The sequence below is a fragment of the Lissotriton vulgaris genome, chromosome 5 (assembly GCF_964263255.1).
Source record: "Lissotriton vulgaris chromosome 5, aLisVul1.2, whole genome shotgun sequence".
Taxonomy (NCBI): Eukaryota; Metazoa; Chordata; class Amphibia; order Caudata; family Salamandridae; genus Lissotriton; species Lissotriton vulgaris.
The window spans coordinates 2,010,113,578-2,010,136,210 of record NC_141693.1 but is presented as its reverse complement, the minus strand read 5'-3'; the positions used below and the strand labels follow the sequence as shown (position 1 = coordinate 2,010,136,210).

The window sequence follows — 22,633 nt, the reverse complement described above, 5'->3', positions numbered from 1 at the left end:
AAGTGAAATAAAGTACAGCAGCTCCTTGCATCTGCCACCACCACCACAGTCCCCCAAAAGACCCATGGGCCTTATATATGCGGCTAGCTTGGAATCGGAGTCACAAGGCCACTTGATTAAGTCAGCAGTGGCAGAGTCAGCACAGGCAACAAGACAGATAAAGCCAGCAGTGGCAGAGTCAGCACCGGCAACAACTCAAAGAAGGCTTGAGCGACAGAGTTAGGTCACACGGCAAGTCAGACAAGACTTGTGGTGGTGGAGCCAGCTCACGCAGCTCATCAGGCCGGACCGCCATGTCAGAAGGACCATTGAGGGTGGTGGAGTCAGCAAAGGTACTAAGTCTGAAATATGTCCTTATCATCTCAAGGCATTACCTGGTGAAACCTAAGGTTTTAAGGTATTTTCTACACAAAAAATGCTGCATAAAGGTTCAAAAAGTGATGAGGTTGCAGGTCCCGATTTCTGGTACAAGGCGGTCCGTGGCGGCGTCGGTTCGATAATGCAGTTCATAATGGATCCTTATTGAGTGAGGTCACTAATATGGCAGAGTGTGACCCGGACTAATTTCCAGGACACCGCTTCAGGATGACCCCATAGAATCAGAACTGACACAGGTACAGGTAGGTTCGGTGGTGTCAGTTCCCTAATACTAGGATAAGGTGGGGGCATATGTTGCTCAGCCCTCAAATGCAGGTGCAGAGACGGCCCTAACACTCCGTCCCAGATACCGGTAAACAGTGGACCCCAGTGAGTCAGTCCCCAGACAGCAGCACAGGCTGGGCCTCGCTGGAGTCAGCACAGATACCAGTACCGTGCATACCCCATGCAGGCAGTTCACTCTTGCAGACTGGTGCAGGAGTGTCCCCCATTGATAGTGACAACAATAAGGTATTGCAACCCCTAATTTTAAAGGTGATCATGGAAGACTTGCCTATCCAAAAACAGACACCTGACCCTCGCCCACCAACAGAGGTATGCCCCACTCCTCATTGGGCCCTAACAAAATTAACTGTTGTTGAAATGTGTTCTCTTTTCAAAGATCTGAGCTTATGTGCAGTTCTCAGCATCCTGCGTTATATGCAGCTACAAATTACTGAATGGCCAGCCAGTGACATTTTATTATCCTATCACTGATAAGATTAGAATCAAGCATTGCATGTTAGGGAATTCAATTATTCTCTAGGTCTCTCCGTCAACATATTTCGGCCAACTGCCAAGCGTAAATGGGCCAGTGACCATCAACAGGACCTCGGCATTCCTAACACTATTCCTACCATTCGTGCTATGGTTGTTATGTGTAAGGTGTGAAGATAAACAGAGAAAGAAATAATACTCCCATTTCAAATGACCTGTTTGCAGTAATAGGCTAGTATCGGAATAGATAGAGTAGATAGAGATGTTATGTTGCAAGCTTCCATGAATTAAAAGTCCTACCAATCATCACACTCTTTTGAAATCCTATCACTGTGTAAATATATAGTAAATCCATTGTAAAACATATTTCCCCCAAGTGAGTCACTCTAAAAGTCATGCATGTGGAAAAACACATCTACGCAAACAAAAGGAAAACATGCAGTCCTATCTTACGCTAAATTAAATGTGTGGGCCGAGCTCACTGGGTTTCACTCTACGAAATTCTGTGGACTTACAGAAAAGCTCTGCAAGATTCTGCAGAATTCTTTTAACAAGCGTAAAATATGGAGTTCGATGCAATTTATCGGGGATTGTGCAAGCAGTGCTGAAAATCAGCGCGAGGAGCACCACACGTTGCACAGGAGCTATTTTGCTGCTGCTCGAGTAGAAAATCTATCAAAGCGGAAGCAAATCTACTCAAACTGCAGCAAATCTACTCAAAAGGCAGCAAATCTACTCCAACTGCAGCCCTTTGACCACTTGCGAATGCTAGCGGCCACCCGTGTTAGAAAATCGCGCTTGGGGATGTCAAATCTCGCTGGCGCTCGTCTGTCCATATATTCTAGAACCATGTGAGAGAAAAATGTCACCACGCACGGTTGGCAGAATTTGGCCAGAACTAGGGGTGGGCTGAATTTGCGTAATCACGTTACGCAAATCTATGCAAAACGGTAAAAAATCTCTGCGAAAACGCAGAAATTCCATGGACACACGGAATTGCTTGTTCGCAGTGCTTTTTTCCTGTTCGCAATCGCTGTTTGCGTGCTCAGGGGGAAATATCTTGTGAACACGCATTTTGAGAATGCGAACAAACAAAAATTTTGCGAAGTCGCGGAACGCAGAATTTAGAGCAATTTTGCGTTCTCCGCGGCCCGCAAAACTACCCAAATTCTGCGAGCGGAACAGAATTTACCACCCAGGCCTAGTGCCTTCCTGCACCAGCCCTTCCCACTGTACCAGCACCGGGTGACCCGTGCTCACAGAGGCGGCAGGCTGCAAGACCCCTGGTGTGGCTCTCCAGTTTCTTCTAGGATACTGTTGCAGACTCTGTGGCTCACCCTACAGAAGGTGGGTTTAGACAGCCGTGTTCGGGCCGTGACCTGTCTTCCAGCGTCTTTATATCATCAGCAACACCCACACATGGTCTGTCGTAAGATGTTATGCTATATCCACTTTGTAAAGCACAACGAATCATTCGTCCGATGTAATGGGACGTTGGGTCCTCCAGACTGTGCTCTCACCTCCATACTCCACTTGGCGTCATTGAAGGTGGCAGAGGCTCTGCAGTCCAGACCTATCCCTCACCGCAGCAGACCGCAGTCCCTGCTCATCCACCGGCAGAGTAGCAGGCGCGGTAGTCCAGAGCTGCTAAGAGAGGTAGCTCTCTTCAGGGCTGTCAATCTCCTCCCTCAATGGGAACCTTTTGAAAGTTAATCCCAGGGGCGTAGCTTCAGGGGGTTGTTTGGGTTAGAGGGAGAGTGCCTCCCTTGGAACAAAAATCTAATATATATTTACCACCCTCCTGCCTCCTCATTCACTGCCAAACACGTTTCGAGCATTTGATTGCTCTCGATTACTGGCTGCACAAAATTACAGGAACAACGGACTTGAGTGGAACTTCGAATTTAATTGATAACAAAGTCCTGCCCATGTGGGCGTCAACTGTAATTTCTCATGGATAAAGTAGTCCATTGAAATGATGCCTGGGACTTTAAGTTGCCATTCAAAACACAGGTGGGTGCCTGTTGACGCCCACATGGGCGAGACTTCATCAATTAAATTCAAAGTTCCACTCACGTCTGGTGTTTCTGTAATTTTGTGCAGCCAGTCAGAGAGTACATCACCCATGTTCAGGCCCACTCATACACATGTGTATGAACTCACAGACCCACTGAGACACTCACAAACCCACTCATAGATCCACTCAGATACTCATACAACCACTCACACACCCATACAGTCACTCACACACTCTGTGTCACATATCCTGCAGAGTTCTGTACTCATTCACTCACTCATACACTCAGATATTCACACACCCACTCAAAACCTCATACATCCACTCAGAGACTCGCCCTCCCAGCCACAGACCCACTCAGACACTCCTACATGCACCCATTCACTCAGAAGCACACAGTCACTGATATACTCAGAGACTGACTCACACACTCACAGACCCACTCAATGACCCGTTCACAGAACCCCTCAGATACTCATGCTTCCAGTCTGGCCCACTGAGACTCATGCACTCACTCACAGACCCACTCAGACACTAATGCAGCCCCTCACTCACCCACCCAGACACCCACTTAGACACTCATGTATCCACTCACAGATCTAGTCAGGCAGTCATACACTTACTTACAAAAGGACAGAGGCACTCGTGCACCTACTCACAGATTGCCTGAGAATCATGGGACGAATCACAGACCCATTGAGACACTGATGCCCCCACTCATAGATGCACTGAGACGGTCATGCAGTTTGTTGCAGAAGCATTGATAGACTGATGCACCGTGTTACAGATTCACTGAAATGAATGCGAGACTTACTGATACTGTGATGCATGTTAGTTATAGATTACACTGAAAAAGTTATACACTGCGTCATAGAGATATTAGTGGAGGTGTACGTGCTATTATACGGTCATTTAGATAGTCATGTGTTTAGTATGTTAGTTATAATCCATTTTGCAGTTACAAGTTTTGAATGCGCTGGTGGCTGAAATTCAGTTAAAAAAAAACAAAGGTTTCAGGGACATTATAGCTAGGGTGACATTTCACTGGTACAAAACCAGAGACATTCAGCAGCTAAAGTTGCTTGAACTAACTCTAACGCACGCCCCGCAATGCACTGCTTTTGACCTCACTAATTACATGACTCATGACATGGGCAGTGACATCACTGATGACATCACTGATTACATCACTGATGATATTTGAAGTGACATCACTTGTGACTGGTGACATCATCCAGTGATTGTGAGTGTTTTCTAAAAGTTACTAATTCGCTACGTCATAAGGTTGTATAAGCTGGCCATTGTGAGCGCTCACTGAGGTTGTCGCTATACGGTTGTTTGTGATGTGTGGTGTAAGCTGGCTGTGTTGGGCCGCTCACTGAGGTTGTCTTTGTAAGGTTATATTGGATGTTTTGTGTAAACTGAGTGCAGGTAGAGTTGTAGCGCTTGTGTCACAGACTGCAGGTAGAGTTGTAGCGCTTGTGTCACAGACTGCAGGTAGAGTTGTAGCGCTTGTATCACTGACTGCAGGTAGAGTTGTAGCGCTTGTGTCTCAGACTGCAGGTAGAGTTGTAGCGCTTGTGTCACAGACTGCAGGTAGAGTTGTAGCGCTTGTATCACAGACTGCAGGTAGAGTTGTAGCGCTTGTGTCACAGACTGCAGGTAGAGTTGTAGCGCTTGTGTCACAGACTGCAGGTAGAGTTGTAGCGCTTGTGTCAGACTGCAGGTAGAGTTGTAGCGCTTGTGTCAGACTGCAGGTAGAGTCGTAGCGCTTGTATCACTGACTGCAGGTAGAGTCGTAGCGCTTGTGTCACTGACTGCAGGTAGAGTTGTAGCGCTTGTGTCACAGACTGCAGGTAGAGTTGTAGCGCTTGTATCACTGACTGCAGGTAGAGTTGTAGCGCTTGTGTCACAGACTGCAGGTAGAGTTGTAGCGCTTGTGTCACAGACTGCAGGTAGAGTTGTAGCGCTTGTGTCACAGACTGCAGGTAGAGTTGTAGCGCTTGTGTCACAGACTGCAGGTAGAGTTGTAGCGCTTGTGTCACAGACTGCAGGTAGAGTTGTAGCGCTTGTGTCACAGACTGCAGGTAGAGTTGTAGCGCTTGTGTTACAGACTGCAGGTAGAGTTGTAGCGCTTGTGTCACAGACTGCAGGTAGAGTTGTAGCGCTTGTATCACTGACTGCAGGTAGAGTTGTAGCGCTTGTGTCACAGACTGCAGGTAGAGTTGTAGCGCTTGTGTTACAGACTGCAGGTAGAGTTGTAACGCTTGTGTCACAGACTGCAGGTAGAGTTGTAGCGCTTGTGTCAATCAATCAATCAATCAATCAGTGACACTTATAGAGCGCGCTACATACCCGTAGGGTCTCAAGGCGCTGGGGGGGGGGGGGGTGCCGCTACTGCTCGAACAGCCAGGTCTTCAGCTTCTTCCTGAAGGAGAGGTGGTCTTGGGTCAGGCGCAGGTCGGACGGGAGGGAGTTCCAGGTCTTGGCGGCCAGGTAGGAGAAGGACCTTCCTCCTGTAGTCGCTCTTCGGATGCGGGGGACGGCGGCGAGGGCGTGGTTGGCTGATCGGAGGTGGCGTTTGGGAGCGTAGAAGTTGACTCGGCTGTTGAGGTAGCTCGGGCCTTGGTCGTGTAGGGCTTTGTGTGCGTGGGTGAGGAGGCGGAAGGTGATTCTCTTGTTGACGGGGAGCCAGTGAAGGTCTCTCAGATGTCCGGAGATGTGGCTGGATCGTGGGATGTCGAGGATGAGTCTGGCTGAGGCGTTTTGGATCCGCTGGAGTCTCTTCTGGAGCTTGGCGGTGGTACCGGCGTAGAGGGCGTTACCGTAGTCCAGTCGGCTGGTGACGAGGGCCTGGGTGACGGTCTTCCTGGTCTCTGTGGGGATCCACCAGAAGATCTTCCGTAGCATGCGTAGGATGTTGAAGCACGCCGAGGAGACGTTGTTGACTTGCCTGGTCATGGAGAGGGAGGAGTCCAGGATGAAGCCCAGGTTGCGTGCATGGTCTGTCGGTTTGGGTGCGGTGCCCAGGGCGGGAGGCCACCAGGAGTCGTCCCAGGCGGAGGGTGAGGAGCCCAGGATGAGGACCTCCGTCTTGTCCGAGTTCAGTTTCAGGCGGCTGGTCGTCATCCACTCGGCTACCTCTTTCATCCCTTCGTGCAGGTTGGCTCTGGCGGCGGCGGGGTCGTTGGTCAGGGAGAGGATCAGCTGGGTGTCGTCGGCGTAGGAGATTATGCTGAGGTTGTGTTTGCGTACGATGGCCGCGAGGGGGCTCATGTAGACGTTGAAGAGGGTGGGGCTCAGGGATGATCCTTGGGGGACGCTGCAGATGACTTCGGAGGCCTCTGACTTGTACGGTGGTAGGCGGACTCTCTGTGTTCTTCCGTCGAGGAAGGAGATGATCCATTCCAGCGCCTTGTCCTGGATTCCGATGTTGCTGAGGCGCCGTACTAGGGTGCGGTGGCAGACCGTGTCGAATGCCGCGGAGAGGTCTAGGAGGATGAGGGCCGCTGTTTCTCCATTGTCCATCAGGGCTCGGATGTCATCGGTGGCGGCGATGAGGGCGGTCTCGGTGCTGTGTTTGGCTCGGAAGCCGGACTGTGAGGGGTCGAGGGATCCGTTCGTCTCGAGGAAGGTGGCCATCTGCTTGTTGACGGTCTTCTCGATGACTTTGGCTGGAAACGGGAGAAGCGAGATGGGGCGGTAATTCTTGAGGTCGGTGGGGTCCGCTGTTGGTTTCTTGAGTAGAGCGCTGAGTTCGGCGTGTTTCCAGCTCTCAGGGAAGATGGCGGTGTCGAAGGAGGTGTTGATGATGTCTCGCAGGTGGGGTGCGATGACAGCGTCGGCCCTGTTGAAGACGTGGTGAGGGCAGGGGTCGGTCGGTGATCCGGAGTGGATGGAGTTCATCGTGCGGATGGTGTCTTCGGTGCTGATCGGGGTCCAGGCGTGGAGGGTGGTGGTGGGGGGGGGGGTGGTTGGTCGGTCATGGTGTGCGTTGGTTGCAGGTAGAGTTGTAGCGCTTGTGTCACTGACTGCAGGTAGAGTTGTAGCGCTTGTGTCACAGACTGCAGGTAGAGTTGTAGCGCTTGTATCACTGACTGCAGGTAGAGTTGCAGTGCTTGTGTCACAGACTGCAGGTAGAGTTGTAGCGCTTGTGTCACATACTGCAGGTAGAGTTGTAGCGCTTGTGTCACAGACTGCAGGTAGAGTTGTAGCGCTTGTGTCACTGACTGCAGGTAGAGTTGTAGCGCTTGTGTCACAGACTGCAGGTAGAGTTGTAGCGCTTGTATCACTGACTGCAGGTAGAGTTGTAGCGCTTGTATCACTGACTGCAGGTAGAGTTGTAGCGCTTGTGTCACAGACTGCAGGTAGAGTTGTAGCGCTTGTATCACTGACTGCAGGTAGAGTTGTAGCGCTTGTGTCACAGACTGCAGGTAGAGTTGTAGCGCTTGTATCACTGACTGCAGGTGGAGTTGTACTTGTGTCTTCAAACTATTTGGGCCACATCAAGCGGGTTTTCGCCCAGCGCATGGTACAGAGGCGGTCATGCTGACAGTCCTTGACTCCGTACGTCAGAAGGCCGACCTGGGTATACCACAGGCACTGGTTCTCCTGGATTTGTCGGCGGCGTTCGACACGGTTGATCACAATGTTTTGTGTGACCGTGTCGGGCAGGCCTGCATCCAGGGCTCGGCCGTTAGTTGGATTTGCTCCTTCCTCAACGGCCGCTCTCAAGCGGTTCAACTAGGGAACTTTATGGCTGCCAAGTCCTCCATTCTTGTGGGGTCCCGCAGGGATCCTCTCTCTCACCTCATCTATTTAATATTTATCTTTTTCCCTTGATCCTGGCATTGAAAGAAATGAACACCGTCCCCTTCAACTATGCTGATGACCTCCTGTTTATGATGGATGGCACCCCAAGTTCAGTCTCACAATTTCAAGAGACAATGCGGTTTATCCGTCAGTGGATGGATCAGAATCATCATAAATTGAACCCAGACAAGACCGAACTGTTGCTGACTGGGAACAGCAGCAGGTTCTGGGGCTTCATTACTGGCTGCCTGAATTAGGTAATCCACCGTAACCGGCCCCCCACGTACGTAGTCTGGGGGTAACCATCGACAGTGACTTATCCCTGAAAACACCGGTTGGGACAGTGGTTTCCTCCTGTTCCTTTCAACTTCGCAGGATAAGAAAGATTTGCCGTATGTTCACTCACTCAGCACTGGTGCAGGTGGTGATTGCGCTTGCGTTGTCCCATTTAGACGATGCTAACGCGATCTATCTGGGACATCCACTCTTTCTATCAAAACGCCTCCAACTGGTCCAGAACCAAGCGGCAAGCTTGATATTCCATCAACCCAAATGGCACTCGGCATCCTTCCTCCTGAAGAAGTTACATTGGCTCCCGGTCGCTCAGAGATCATTGTTCAAATCAGGATGCCTGATATTTAAGTCACTATACTGCAACAGCCCCGCAGTCATTAACAAGTTAGTCTATAGATTGACTTCTTTACGCCCCCTGCGCTCTGCCCAACTTCAGCTGATGATGCTACCATCTTATAAGCTCAAACGCCAAGGTGGATGTAAGTTGCCTTTCTGGCTCCTAAACTCTGGAACGCATTACCCACCGAGATCAGAAGCTGTACAGATCTGATGTGCTTTAGGGGACTGCTGAAAACTTGGCTTTTCATGCAGGCCTACGCATAACGCCATCCGGGTCGCATCTCTTGAGTCATAGCGCCATGAAACCTCTGGGTGTACGTGCACTCTAGAATCATTGCTAACATAACATAACATTGTGTCACAGGCTGCAGGTAGAGTTGTAGTGCTTGTGTCTCAGACTGCACATACAGCTGTTGTCACAGATTGCAGGAAGAGTTGTTATACTGCAGATGAAATTGTAGCACTTGCGTCGCAGGCTGCAGGTGGAGTCATAGCACTTGCGCCGCAGATAGCACGTAGAGTTCTCGTACTTGTGTCACAGTCTGCAGGTAGAGCTGTAGTGCTTGTGTGTTAGACTGCAGGTAGTCTGTCACTAGATTGCAAGCGTGTAGTAGTGTTGGTGTAACAACGCACATGACAGTAGCGTGTCAAGTCTCTGCCACTTACTGCTGACAGTGTGGTAGTATTTGTGTGACGTGCACCAGACACAGCAGTAGAGTTCATGTTTGATTACACGTGAACGGTCGTGTTTGATTACACGTGCAGTGGTCGTGTTTGATTACACGTGCAATGGTCGTGCATGCACCATAGACTGCAGGTCGTGAGAGAATAATGTAAATCGTGTGAGACTGATTGTGTTGCTGACTTGGGCCTGATTCACAAAGGTAAACTTGCACTCTCTTGTAAGTTTAGAATGTTTGCTATTCACACAGGGATTTACGAGTAGTAGCTTCATGAGTGCTGAGTCCGGCACAGAAAAAGAACGGTCTTTGTATGTGTGCCCTTGTGTGTGGTGTAGTGATGATGTCACAGAGTGCGTGTGTATCCACTGTTTCTGTCTCAGACTGCCAGCAGTGTGCCGCAGGGGCCCATGCCATCCTGTGTGGGGCTCAGGGGCCCCAGCCCTCCTCTTGTGTCTCAGGGGCCCCAGCCCTCCTGTGTGGGGCTCAGGGGCCCCAGCCCTCCTCTTATGTCTCAGGGGCCCCAGCCCTCCTCTTGTGTCTCAGGGGCCCCAACCCTCCTCTATGTGCTTCAGGGGCCCCAATACTCCTCTGGGTCCCTTAGGGGGCCCAGCCCTCCTGTGTGGGGCTCAGAGGCCCCAGCCCTACTCTTGTGTCTTAGGGGCCCCAACCGTCCTCTGTAAGACTCGTTTTAGGCATGTGAGGCTGTAAAGAGCCCCTGGTTCCCCAGACTACTCTCCTACATCACCTCACCCACACATTGAAGGGGGGGGGTGTCAAGGGTTGTGTGACGAGTGCAGGGCCCCCTCAGGTACCCCCTCCCTCCGCTCCGAGACTCTTCTTATGCATATGGCGCTCTTCAGGACCCCCCCCCCTCCCCCGAGCCAGGCCCCCACATCTGGAAGGGAGGGGTGTGAGGTGAAGGGTAGCAGAGGTGCAGGACCCCCCCTATCCTCTCTCAGACCCCTGTCAGTCACCGGGGGCAGCTCAGGGCCCCCAGCCCAGGCCTCCTTTGTCGCCGGCTCCGGGCTGGCATCCGTCGAGGGCAGGTGGGGCGAGGGGCACCGGAGTCGCCCCTCGCCCCGCTGCTCGGCATTAATTGCAGGTTTTCAGGCGCAGGCCAGTGGGCAGGGAGCGGCGGGGGGAGCCGCGCCTGAACCCTGTCATTTGCCTCTCCACGGAGGGGAAGGTAGGCATTTTCTCCGCGAGGTGCAGAGTGGTCTGTCTGGGCGCAGCGGGGCAGTAATCACACGTGTAGTCTGCGGCAAGCTGGGAGTGAATGGGGTCGGAGCCGCGCTCCTGTCAGCGCCGCTGCCTTTCTGTCATTTCTGACAGTCTCGTCATCCTCCGGTTCTTTGCTGTTTTTTAATACCTCTGTGTGTTTGCTCCCCCCTCCCCCCAGGTATCTACGAGACCCCGGCCGGCACCATCATCTTCCAGGCCCACCTGGACATCGAGACCTTCACCATGGACCGGGAGGTGCGGCGGCTCAAGCAGGGGCTGGCCCTACGCTTCTCCGAGCAGATCTACAACGGTACGTAGCCCCCCGGGGACCCCGTTCACAGGGTATAGGGTGGTGGGTGCCAGGAACAGAGCTGGGGGAGTCTGAGACACTGACGAGCACCGCCCTGAACACACCTGAGCCCCACAGGTGAGCGGAGCAGGTGAGATACTGACGAGCACCGCCATGAACACACCTGAGCCCCACAGGTGAGAGGAGCAGGTGAGACACTGACGAGCACCACCCTGAACACACCTGAGCCCCACAGGTGAGAGGAGCAGGTGAGACACTGACGAGCACCGCCCTGAACACACCTGAGCCCCACAGGTGAGACACTGCCGAGCACCGCCCTGAACACACCTGGGCCCCACAGCTGAGAGGAGCAGGTGAGACACTGACTAGCACCGCCATGAACACACCTGAGCCCCACAGGTGAGAGGAGCAGGTGAGACACTGACTAGCACCGCCCTGAACACACCTGAGCCCCACCGGTGAGAGGAGCAGGTGAGACACTGACGAGCACCGCCCTGAACACACCTGAGCCCCACAGGTGAGAGGAGCAGGTGAGACACTGACGAGCACCGCCCTGAACACACCTGAGCCCCACAGGTGAGTGGAGCAGATGAGACACTGACTAGCACCGCCATGAACACACCTGAGCCCCACAGGTGAGAGGAGCAGGTGAGACACTGACTAGCACCGCCCTGAACACACCTGAGCCCCACCGGTGAGAGGAGCAGGTGAGACACTGACGAGCACCGCCCTGAACACACCTGAGCCCCACAGGTGAGTGGAGCAGATGAGACACTGACGAGCACCGCCCTGAACACACCTGAGCCCCACAGGTGAGTGGAGCAGATGAGACACTGACGAGCACCGCCCTGAACACACCTGAGCCCCACAGGTGAGTGGAGCAGATGAGACACTGACGAGCACCGCCCTGAACACACCTGAGCCCCACAGGTGAGAGGAGCAGGTGAGACACTGACGAGCACCGCCCTGAACAAACCTGAGCCCCACAGGTGAGTGGAGCAGGTGAGACACAGACGAGCACCGCCCTGAACACACCTGAGCCCCACAGGTGAGAGGATCAGGTGAGACACTGACGAGCACCGCCCTGAACACACCTGAGCCCCACAGGTGAGACACTGACGAGCACCGCCCTGAACACACCTGAGCCCCAAAGGTGAGCGGAGCAGGTGAGACACAGACGAGCACCGCCCTGAACACACCTGAGCCCCACAGGTGAGAGGAGCAGGTGAGACACAGACGAGCACCGCCCTGAACACACCTGAGCCCCACAGGTGAGCGGAGCAGGTGAGATACTGACGAGCACCGCCATGAACACACCTGAGCCCCACAGGTGAGAGGAGCAGGTGAGACACTGACGAGCACCACCCTGAACACACCTGAGCCCCACAGGTGAGAGGAGCAGGTGAGACACTGACGAGCACCGCCCTGAACACACCTGAGCCCCACAGGTGAGACACTGCCGAGCACCGCCCTGAACACACCTGGGCCCCACAGCTGAGAGGAGCAGGTGAGACACTGACTAGCACCGCCATGAACACACCTGAGCCCCACAGGTGAGAGGAGCAGGTGAGACACTGACTAGCACCGCCCTGAACACACCTGAGCCCCACCGGTGAGAGGAGCAGGTGAGACACTGACGAGCACCGCCCTGAACACACCTGAGCCCCACAGGTGAGAGGAGCAGGTGAGACACTGACGAGCACCGCCCTGAACACACCTGAGCCCCACAGGTGAGTGGAGCAGATGAGACACTGACTAGCACCGCCATGAACACACCTGAGCCCCACAGGTGAGAGGAGCAGGTGAGACACTGACTAGCACCGCCCTGAACACACCTGAGCCCCACCGGTGAGAGGAGCAGGTGAGACACTGACGAGCACCGCCCTGAACACACCTGAGCCCCACAGGTGAGTGGAGCAGATGAGACACTGACGAGCACCGCCCTGAACACACCTGAGCCCCACAGGTGAGTGGAGCAGATGAGACACTGACGAGCACCGCCCTGAACACACCTGAGCCCCACAGGTGAGTGGAGCAGATGAGACACTGACGAGCACCGCCCTGAACACACCTGAGCCCCACAGGTGAGAGGAGCAGGTGAGACACTGACGAGCACCGCCCTGAACAAACCTGAGCCCCACAGGTGAGTGGAGCAGGTGAGACACAGACGAGCACCGCCCTGAACACACCTGAGCCCCACAGGTGAGAGGATCAGGTGAGACACTGACGAGCACCGCCCTGAACACACCTGAGCCCCACAGGTGAGACACTGACGAGCACCGCCCTGAACACACCTGAGCCCCAAAGGTGAGCGGAGCAGGTGAGACACAGACGAGCACCGCCCTGAACACACCTGAGCCCCACAGGTGAGAGGAGCAGGTGAGACACTGACAAGCACCGCTCTGAACACACCTGAGCCCCACAGGTGAGAGGATCAGGTGAGACAGTGACGAGCACCGCCCTGAACACACCTGAGCCCCACAGGTGAGTGGAGCAGATGAGACACTGACGAGCACCGCCCTGAACACACCTGAGCCCCACAGGTGAGAGGAGCAGGTGAGACACTGACGAGCCCCGCCCTGAACAAACCTGAGCCCCACAGGTGAGAGGAGCAGGTGAGACAGTGACGAGCACCGCCCTGAACACACCTGAGCCCCACAGGTGAGACACTGCCGAGCACCGCCCTGAACACACCTGGGCCCCACAGGTGAGAGGAGCAGGTGAGACACTGACGAGCACCGCCCTGAACACACCTGAGCCCCACAGGTGAGCGGAGCAGGTGAGACACTGACGAGCACCGCCCTGAACACACCTGAGCCCCACAGGTGAGCGGAGCAGGTGAGACACTGACGAGCACCGCCCTGAACACACCTGAGCCCCACAGGTGAGAGGAGCAGGTGAGACACTGCCGAGCACCGCCCTGAACACACCTGAGCCCCACAGGTGAGAGAGCAGGTGAGTCATTAACGAGCACCGCCCTGAACAGACCTGAGCCCCACAGGTGAGAGGAGCAGGTGAGACACTGACGAGCATCGCCCTGAACAAACCTGAGCCCCGCATGTGAGAGGAGCAGGTGAGACACTGACTAGCACCGCCCTGAACACACCTGAGACCCGCAGGTGAGACACTGCCGAGCACCGCCCTGAACACACCTAAGCCCCACAGGTGAGAGGAGCAGGTGAGACACTAACAAGCACCGCCCTGAACAGACATGAGCCCCACAGGTGAGAGGAGCAGGTGAGACACTGACGAGCACCGCCCTGAACACACCTGAGCCCCACAGGTGAGAGGAGCAGGTGAGACACTGACGAGCACCGCCCTGAACACACCTGAGCCCCACAGGTGAGAGGAGCAGGTGAGACACTGACGAGCACCGCCCTGAACACACCTGAGCCCCGCAGGTGAGACACTGCCGAGCACCGCCCTGAACACACCTGGGCCCCACAGGTGAGACACTGACGAGCACGGCCCTGAACACACCTGAGCCCCACAGGTGAGCGGAGCAGGTGAGACACTGACGAGCACCGCCCTGAACACACCTGAGCCACACAGGTGAGCGGAGCAGGTCTGCAGTACCACGCCCGCCCTCCTCTCAAGCCCCCCATATACACATGTGAAGGGGCTGGTGGAAAGCATGTGCTGGTGACGGGCCAGCAGTGTGGACTGGTGGTTCCCTGGCACCCTGTAAGCCGTGCCACGCAGCCCATGTGCGAACGACAGGTGACAAGCAGCAGGTTGGCCCTTCATCCTCCACTAGCCACACACTCCATAGGCACTTTACAGGTGTCAAGCAGCAGGTTGGCCCTAGTTCTTCCACAGGCCCCACACTCCACAGGTACTGTACAGGTAAGAAGCAGCAGGATGGTCCTAGTTGTTCCTCGGGCCCCACACTCCACAGGCACTATACAGGTGAAAAGCAGCCGGCTGGTCTCAACTTACAGATCACCCTATGCTGTCCCCTACCAGTAATACACACAGGAAGGCCCTCTTCACACCATGCACCCTACAGGCAACAAGGTGTACACAGGCCCTGGACTATCGCACTCTATATACCTCTCACGCACCCTACAGGCAACAAGGTGTACACAGGCCCTGGACTATCGCACTCTATATACCTCTCACGCACCCTACAGGCAACAAGGTGTACACAGGCCCTAGACTATCGCACTCTATATACCTCTCGCGCACCCTACAGCCAACTAGGTGTACACAGGCCCTGGACTATCGCACTCTATATACCTCTCACGCACCCTACAGGTAACAAGGTGTACACAGGCCCTGGACTATCTCACTCTATATACCGCTCACGCACCCTACAGGCAACAAGGTGTACACAGGCCTTGGACTATCGCACTCTATAAACCTCTCTCACACCCTACAGGCAACAAAGTGTACACAGGCCCTTGACTATCGCACTCTATATACCTCTCACGCACCATACAGGTAACAAGGTGTACACAGACCCTGGGCTATCGCACTTTAAATACCTCTCACACACCCTGCAGGTAACAAGGTGTATACAGCCTGTGGTCTGTTGCACTCTCCATACCCCTCAGGTACCCTACACATAACAATGCGTACATAGGCCCTGGTCCGTGACTCTCTCCATATGCCTTGCGTATCCTACAGATAACAAGGCGTACATAGGCCCTGGACTATCGCACTCTATATACCTCTCACACACCCTACAGGCAACAAGGTGTACACAGGCCTTGGACTATCGCACTCTATAAACCTCTCTCACACCCTAAAGGCAACAAAGTGTACACAGGCCCTGGACTATCGCACTCTATATACCTCTCACGCACCCTACAGGCAACAAGGTGTACACAGGCCCTTGACTATCGCACTCTATATACCTCTCACGCACCATACAGGTAACAAGGTGTACACAGACCCTGGGCTATCGCACTTTAAATACCTCTCACACACCCTGCAGGTAACAAGGTGTATACAGCCTGTGGTCTGTTGCACTCTCCATACCCCTCATGTATCCTACAGATAACAATGCGTACATAGGCCCTGGTCCGTGACTCTCTCCATATGTCTTGCGTATCCTACAGATAACAAGGCGTACATAGGCCCTGGTCTGTGACACTCTCCTTATGCCTTGTATCCCCTACAGGTAACAAGGCGTACGTAGGCCCTGGTCTGTGACACTCTCCATATGCCTTGCGATAACGTTTCGCACTACGCAAATTGCATGTAGCACAGTGCAAACACGTGTAGCGGTCATTTTTTGCTTGCTCGCAGTCCTCAACATCAAGTTGGCGACCGCGAACAAGCAAAATGACATCCTGGCGAGACTTGTTCCTCGTTCGCGATCAGCAAAATCAAGTTGCTGATCGCGAGCGTGGAAAATGTCAAGTCAAGTCAAAACATTTATATAGCGCACTGCATACCCAGAGGGTTTCAAGGCGCTTAGGAAGGGGAGGTGGATTATTTATAAATAACCCTCCCAGCGAGATTCTCAACACGGGGAGGTCAGGTTTCTCATTGCGAGTGGTCGTGTATGCTCGCACCCGCTCGCGTTGAGAAACTACCAGTCCGTGTTGAGAAAGCTGCCGCTCGAGTAGAAATAGACTTGAGCGGCAGAAAACGACCGCTTGTACTGTGCAAGATGCAGTTTGCACTGATTGCACAGTGCGGACAAGCATCCAGCACTGTGCAATCAGTGCGAACAGCATTTTGCACAGTGCACTATGCAGTTCGCGTAGCTACGCGTAGCTTGCGAAGTACACTTCGCGTAGCTATGCGTAGCGCTACTTCGCGAACTATGCCCAGGGTTAGTCATCACCTTCGGATGTGCCATTCTGGGTTAGAACCTTAAGGCTTGGGTTTCCAATGATGGGCAGGCTGATTGAACCAGCATCTTTCCACTTGCAGTTGAAATGAAGGTTTTCCGTGTGCGCCCGAGGGTGGGTTACCATGGCAACTTCAAATGTCTATCACATAGGCTCTATCAGTTGATGTTGAAGCTTTATTTCGCCTTTAAGTCCCCATCGTGTGGCTGCTCGGTGGACATGGGACTGAGGATAATAGATTAGGGGGATCCTGAATTCCTTTGAACCCCAAAGAAGACCCCACACAAGTGCTTTCGGGTGCTAAACCTCCATTCCATGAGCCCAAAGTGTCTCCTGAAACTCACAGAGACCCCAGGGAGGGGTTCCCCAGTGCACACACAATACCAGCTTGGCATAGTGCTTGCTGTGCCACAGAGCGGCCAGCGGAGTAGCATAGGGGCTGATTTAGAGGTTTGTGGGTGAGGGTATTCTCTCAGGATGACAGCGGACTTCCGAGTAACCTCACCCGTCAAATCTAGAGTCTTCCTTCAGTCACATAGACAACTCTAAACATATCACATCCATGTCAATGTTATAAATGTTTGACAGGCGGTCCCGTCGGACAGGATGGCTTTCCATTGAAATTTTACAAAGTTGATTAATATCCGGTATAGCCTGCTACGGTGGGCTATAAGGCTATAAAGGCCCGCTCCAGCGTTAAAGGCCCGAGCGGAAAACAAGGGACTTTGACGAGGGAGCGGGACTTTGATAGTCGGTATAGCCCAGCTACGAAGGGCTATAAGGCTATTAGACCATTCTCCCACTAGAGGGCAGTATGTTCTAACAAATTAAACAAAGGCTTTAGGGCGCGAAAGGGGATTGGAATCCCCTCAGGCTCCCTGAAGCCTTTGTTCAGAACCACAGCTGTGAACAAAGAACCATTAGAATGTTGGAGCGCCGGGCTTATATCAGCCATTATAAGCCCAGAGCTACACCATTGTTTTCAATGGAGCTAACAACATTCCAATGTTTTAATATTTTTTACAAACAAACTTCCAAAGTGGGTGGTGAGTTTTTTTTTTTTAAACAGCAAAAAACACATAACACCATCCACTCTAAATAGGGCAGGCAGCACTATGCGTTAAACACCAGTCGCCCGTACTCTGTCTGCGTATGTCGGCGACGGAGCCAGAGTGGGTTGCGTCGTTAACATACTTAAGGTCTGCCTTCTTCTAAATCAGGGGTGCAGACCATGAGATTTGTGGAAAAGGTACCCCGTCATTGTTGCAACAGACTACTCCCTCCACCAAATTTTTATTCAACTCCAAAGTCTCTTATTGGGGCAGAGGATTGCGATTTCCAGACAGAGTACTCCAGGGGGCTTAATTTGTTATTTAGCGACTTCTGCCAATCTTCGCTCAGTCTAGTGTCAGTCTCAGTCTTGGGCATCTGTTGACATCACACCCTGGGCTGAACTAAAAGGTTGACTGAGGGCCTGATTTAGGGCTTGGCGGGCGGGTTACTCCGTCACAACGTTAACAGACTCCCATCCGCCGAAATATAACTCCCATTATAGCCTATGGGATTTATAATAAGGTGGACGGGATACCCTTCACCGTTGTGATGGAGTAACCCGTCAGCCGACATCGGAATCTGGTCCTCCGTTGGAACCTTAGGGAGTGATTGAGAGTGGCGGACGCGTAACTCCATCACAAGGCGGATATTCCGTCTGCCTTTTTACAAGTGCTATAGAGTATCCCTCACACTTATGTGTCAGTTCCGCCCCCTTCTCTTGCAGCTGTGTGGGGTTGCTGGGGGCTCCCTAGTCCTAAACCTGTACCATAGCCTTTTGAGACCGCTGTTGTCAGCTGTGACCTCCGCCTCCATCTTCCATGAGATACTGTCAAAATGTCTTTGACTTCACAAGGACAGGAAATCTTTCTGGGTTTGACCACGCCCAGTGTGCCCCATTAAGGTGTGGTATTCTCCACATATGGGCCCTTGAGTCACCAGAGATTGTGACTCCATCTGGTTTCTGGGTGCGGTTGTAGGAGGCCGTGAGCCGCAAACAATTGCGCCCTTTGCCAGATAAGTTCCTGGGTCTGAGATGGTTTGTGAAGGTTCTGTCGGCTGGCCCTGGTCACTTTGATGTATCTCAGGCCTTTACAAGAGCTGAGGTTGCCACGAGTGCCTTCTCCCTTCCGTAGCTCCCCCTGAAGCATTGTGGGAAGGTGTGATGCTGAGGCTGAGCGCTGCTGCCTCTAATTGCTGTCTTTGCAGGGGAACGAGCAGGTGTGTGTGAAGCCCCAATTGTCCCTGGCCTACCCCCTGCACACACAGACACACCCCTCCACTGCACAGCAAAGAAGGGGAGGTTATGACGAAAGTCAAATTGCAGCTCGGGAAGTGGCAGGCTTGTGTGCGAACCTGTTTCCGAGGGGAGGAGGAGAGCACCTCTGTTATTAAATCCTATTTTAGTCACTTCCCGGAACACGACTTGCACCCTCGAAGAACGCGGTGTGTGAGCGAATATAATGGAAGTGCTCCTGGTTACTGACGCCTCTCGTCAAACAGCGTGATGAAATGACAGGTCCTTACAAAAGAGTGGGTTCAGGTGCAAGACCCAGGGGCCAGAACCTCCTTACTGTGCAGATAACAGGGAATACAACTACCGCACTGAAGAGGTAAACATGTGGGAAGCAGCCACCAGCTATGCACAAATCTATGCATCTAACACAAAAAGCTGTGTCTCACTCTTCTCGGGCAACGCCCCCCAAATCTGGAACTCTCTCCCAGTGCATATCAGAACTAACCCCTCCTTCATGAGCTTCAAGAGACAATTAAAAGAAATCCTTCTGAATCTGCACCTTAATCCCTCCAGGAAATAGCTAATAATACACCCTGGAAACACCGCCTTGTTACACGTCTCTCTCTCTCAAGGTTTACACAATGTATCGACACTCAACTCCACAATCGTAATGTATTATTACTAGGGGTGGGCGGAATTTACGTAGTCGCGCTACGCAAAGCTCCACGAAATGGTAAATCTCTGCAAGCAGGCAGAGTTATGCAAACTCGCGGAATTGCTTGTTCCGCCCATTCACGGTCCTTTTTTCCTGTTCACGAACACTGTTTGCGTGCTCAGGGGGAAATATCTTGAGAGCACGCATTTTGAAAGCGCGAACAAGCAAAAAATTCCACAAAGCTGCAGATCGCAGAATTTTTGGCAATTCCACGTTCTCCGAGGAACGCGAAATTACACAAATTCTGCAAATTCCGCGAGCCGAATGGAATTTACTGCCCAGGCCTAATTATTACTGACTGATAATGACTACACTCTCACAACTGAAATGTTACTGTACTGTGATTGACAGATATTTCCTGTGACGATGCTATAAAGTGCTCCTATACCCTCGGATCTTACCAGTGTTATGGAAAACTCTTAAAATAAAAAGCCTTCTGGGGTTTTCTGGGTAATCTTTCCACCATGAAGGATGTCTGACTTTAGGTTTGGCAGTAAAGCTGCCGGTTTCCTGTGTGTTCCTCCTGACCTATGCAATGGTTCTACTGTACGGGCCATGGCTGTGCTGCCACCAGCGCTCCCTACATTGACCTAAAAGCTTCGACTCGCCGAGCACGAGCCACCCCGTCTAATCTTTGTTACTACATGGCTACCAAGCCAGTAGAAGTTGGCTTCCGCTCGTGCCCTCAATGGTACTCCACATCCTCTGCTGATGGGCCTTGTCCCTGCTCTTGTCACATGTGTTGAGGGATGTTTTTGCCAATGCTTGTTGTCCCTGTTGGAGCCATTTGCAGTGTTGTAACAGTTTGCTTTGTTTAATGAGCGGCTCCTTAGACTTTTTTGGGTAGAGTTACATTTAGTTCTTTTCGTCATCTGACCGCTGACTCATGTTGAAGAAACCGACTATTATGGGTTGTGGGGTTCACTTTTACACTTGGGAAGGATGCTTCGGTCGCCGTTTCTTGCACTTTTCGGCTCCTGTGGGATGCCTTTGCCCGGAATTTTCTTTCTTCTTTTGATTCTTATATCATGTTGACTCTTTTCACCTGTAAATCTTGTTTGATCCTTTGGCCATCAACACTTACGGGACAGATCACTGAGAAAATATCCCCTCTGGAAATATTGTGATACAAAAATATTGTGACCTTAATATCCATGTCAAAAATATTGTCGTCCTATACATATAATGGTAAGTACAAAAATATCGAAAACAAATATTGTCACCAATTATATGAATTTACAAATTATTATTTCCATCATGTTCATAAGTAAATCTCATGTAAATTAATATTAATAATTAACTGATAAATTAATAATATTTAAATAACTTCAACTCACATCGAATATATAATTTAAACAATATTTATTTTCATATTTAAACTATTTATAATGTATGTAAATATTATAAATTAACTTTATTAATTGGTATAATTAATTACCAACACACCCTTTATAAATACAAAAACAACAACACACAGCAATAAAAACATTTGATATATTTCACAATTTACATAATTGTCATTTAAATAATTAACATAATGTAACATTAAATTATGTAAAATATAATTCTTAAGTACTTCTAATTGAATTACTTCCAACCCTATATCCCTGCAAAACACACCACTCACACCTAAAACTTAATGGGAAAACATTATTTATACAATTGACATTCTCAATTAAATAATTAATATTATTAAAAATTAATAATTAATAAAAAAAGTTTGTACTTCACACCCTATACCGCTGCAAAACACACAACCCATTCCAAAAACTAAATAAAAAATAAATTAACTTAATTATCAAGTAAATAATTATGGATGAATAATTAATTTAAAATCATTTTCTTCCCCCATACCCTACAAAGCACTCAGCCCGCACCTAAAGCTTAATTAAAATAAATTATTATACAATTAGCATATTTAATTAGCAATTAAATAATTACTTGAAACTTAATCAAAAAAAGTAATACAATTAGCATAACTAATAATCAATGAACTAAAAAAAAATGTAATATTAGTTAATTATAATTACATTACTTTCCACCCTGTACCCCTATAAAGCCCATAACCCGCTAAGGTACTAAAAAGTAAATTATAAAATTAAATTCCCTTAACTACCAACAATTAAATACTAATATTTTTTTAAATAACAATATTTATCTTACACTTTAAAACGTATACAATTAAAATACATTAAAAGAATTAAAAATGATATTAACAACTATATTTTAGTAAACTATATTAATTCTTTCGATATTCTTATAAACTATATTAATGCCTTTCATATTTTCATAAACTATTTTGATAACTTTGATATTTTTAACATCGACGTTACTTACCTAAAATGGATAATTTCGACAACGATATTCGTGCATATGATATTTCTATATATATTGATATTTAAGTCTCAATATTTTTGTATGGCAATATTATTTTTCGATAATCTGTCTTAATCGCTTACGGGACCCTTGGAACCCTCAATTTTGTTGCACCAGTTAGCGCTTGATTGATGACCCTTGTTTGATCACTTGGTGCTCATCTCTTGATAGATCATCTGGTCCTTGACTATTGCTGTATCGTTAAACCTTAAATCTTGTTGGATTATTTAGTCCATCATTTTTATTGAACCCTTTTTCCCTATATAATCATTTGACTCTTTGGTCCTTTTGACGTATCAGATCCTTTATTCCTATATTTATAACAGATTATTTGTTCCTTGACTCTGGTTGGATGTTTTAACCCTCCGTACTTCTTCGATCCTTACGCCATTGATTCTTTTTGCATCCTTTGCCTGCAACAATGGTTAAAACCTTTGACTCTCAGATCTTGTTGGAGCTTTTGGGATTGTTTCTTTGGATTTTTTGTCCTTTAACTCTTGTTAAACTCTTGGGGCCCGAGTACAACTTTAGCGCTCCTGCACGGCTCTCCACCAGCCAAAGCATTGCCAAAGCAGCGCAAAGACGGCCTGCCGGATTACGAGTTGAATACATGCAGGCAAATGGTCCTTTTGTCATTCCCA

The 22,633-nt window shown here is 50.6% G+C and overlaps 1 protein-coding gene across 2 annotated transcripts in view; it reads left to right on the top strand.

Annotated features, from left to right (window-relative positions):
* The window catches only part of ASS1 (argininosuccinate synthase 1), a 286,380-nt gene that overhangs the window by 210,347 nt on the left and 53,400 nt on the right, over positions 1 to 22,633 (top strand). For both annotated transcript variants that reach the window (XM_086924816.1, XM_086924817.1), the window contains exon 13: positions 10,679 to 10,810. In XM_086924816.1, coding sequence (XP_086780942.1) covers positions 10,679 to 10,810 — 132 coding nt within the window. The remainder of the gene's footprint in view (positions 1 to 10,678; positions 10,811 to 22,633) is intronic.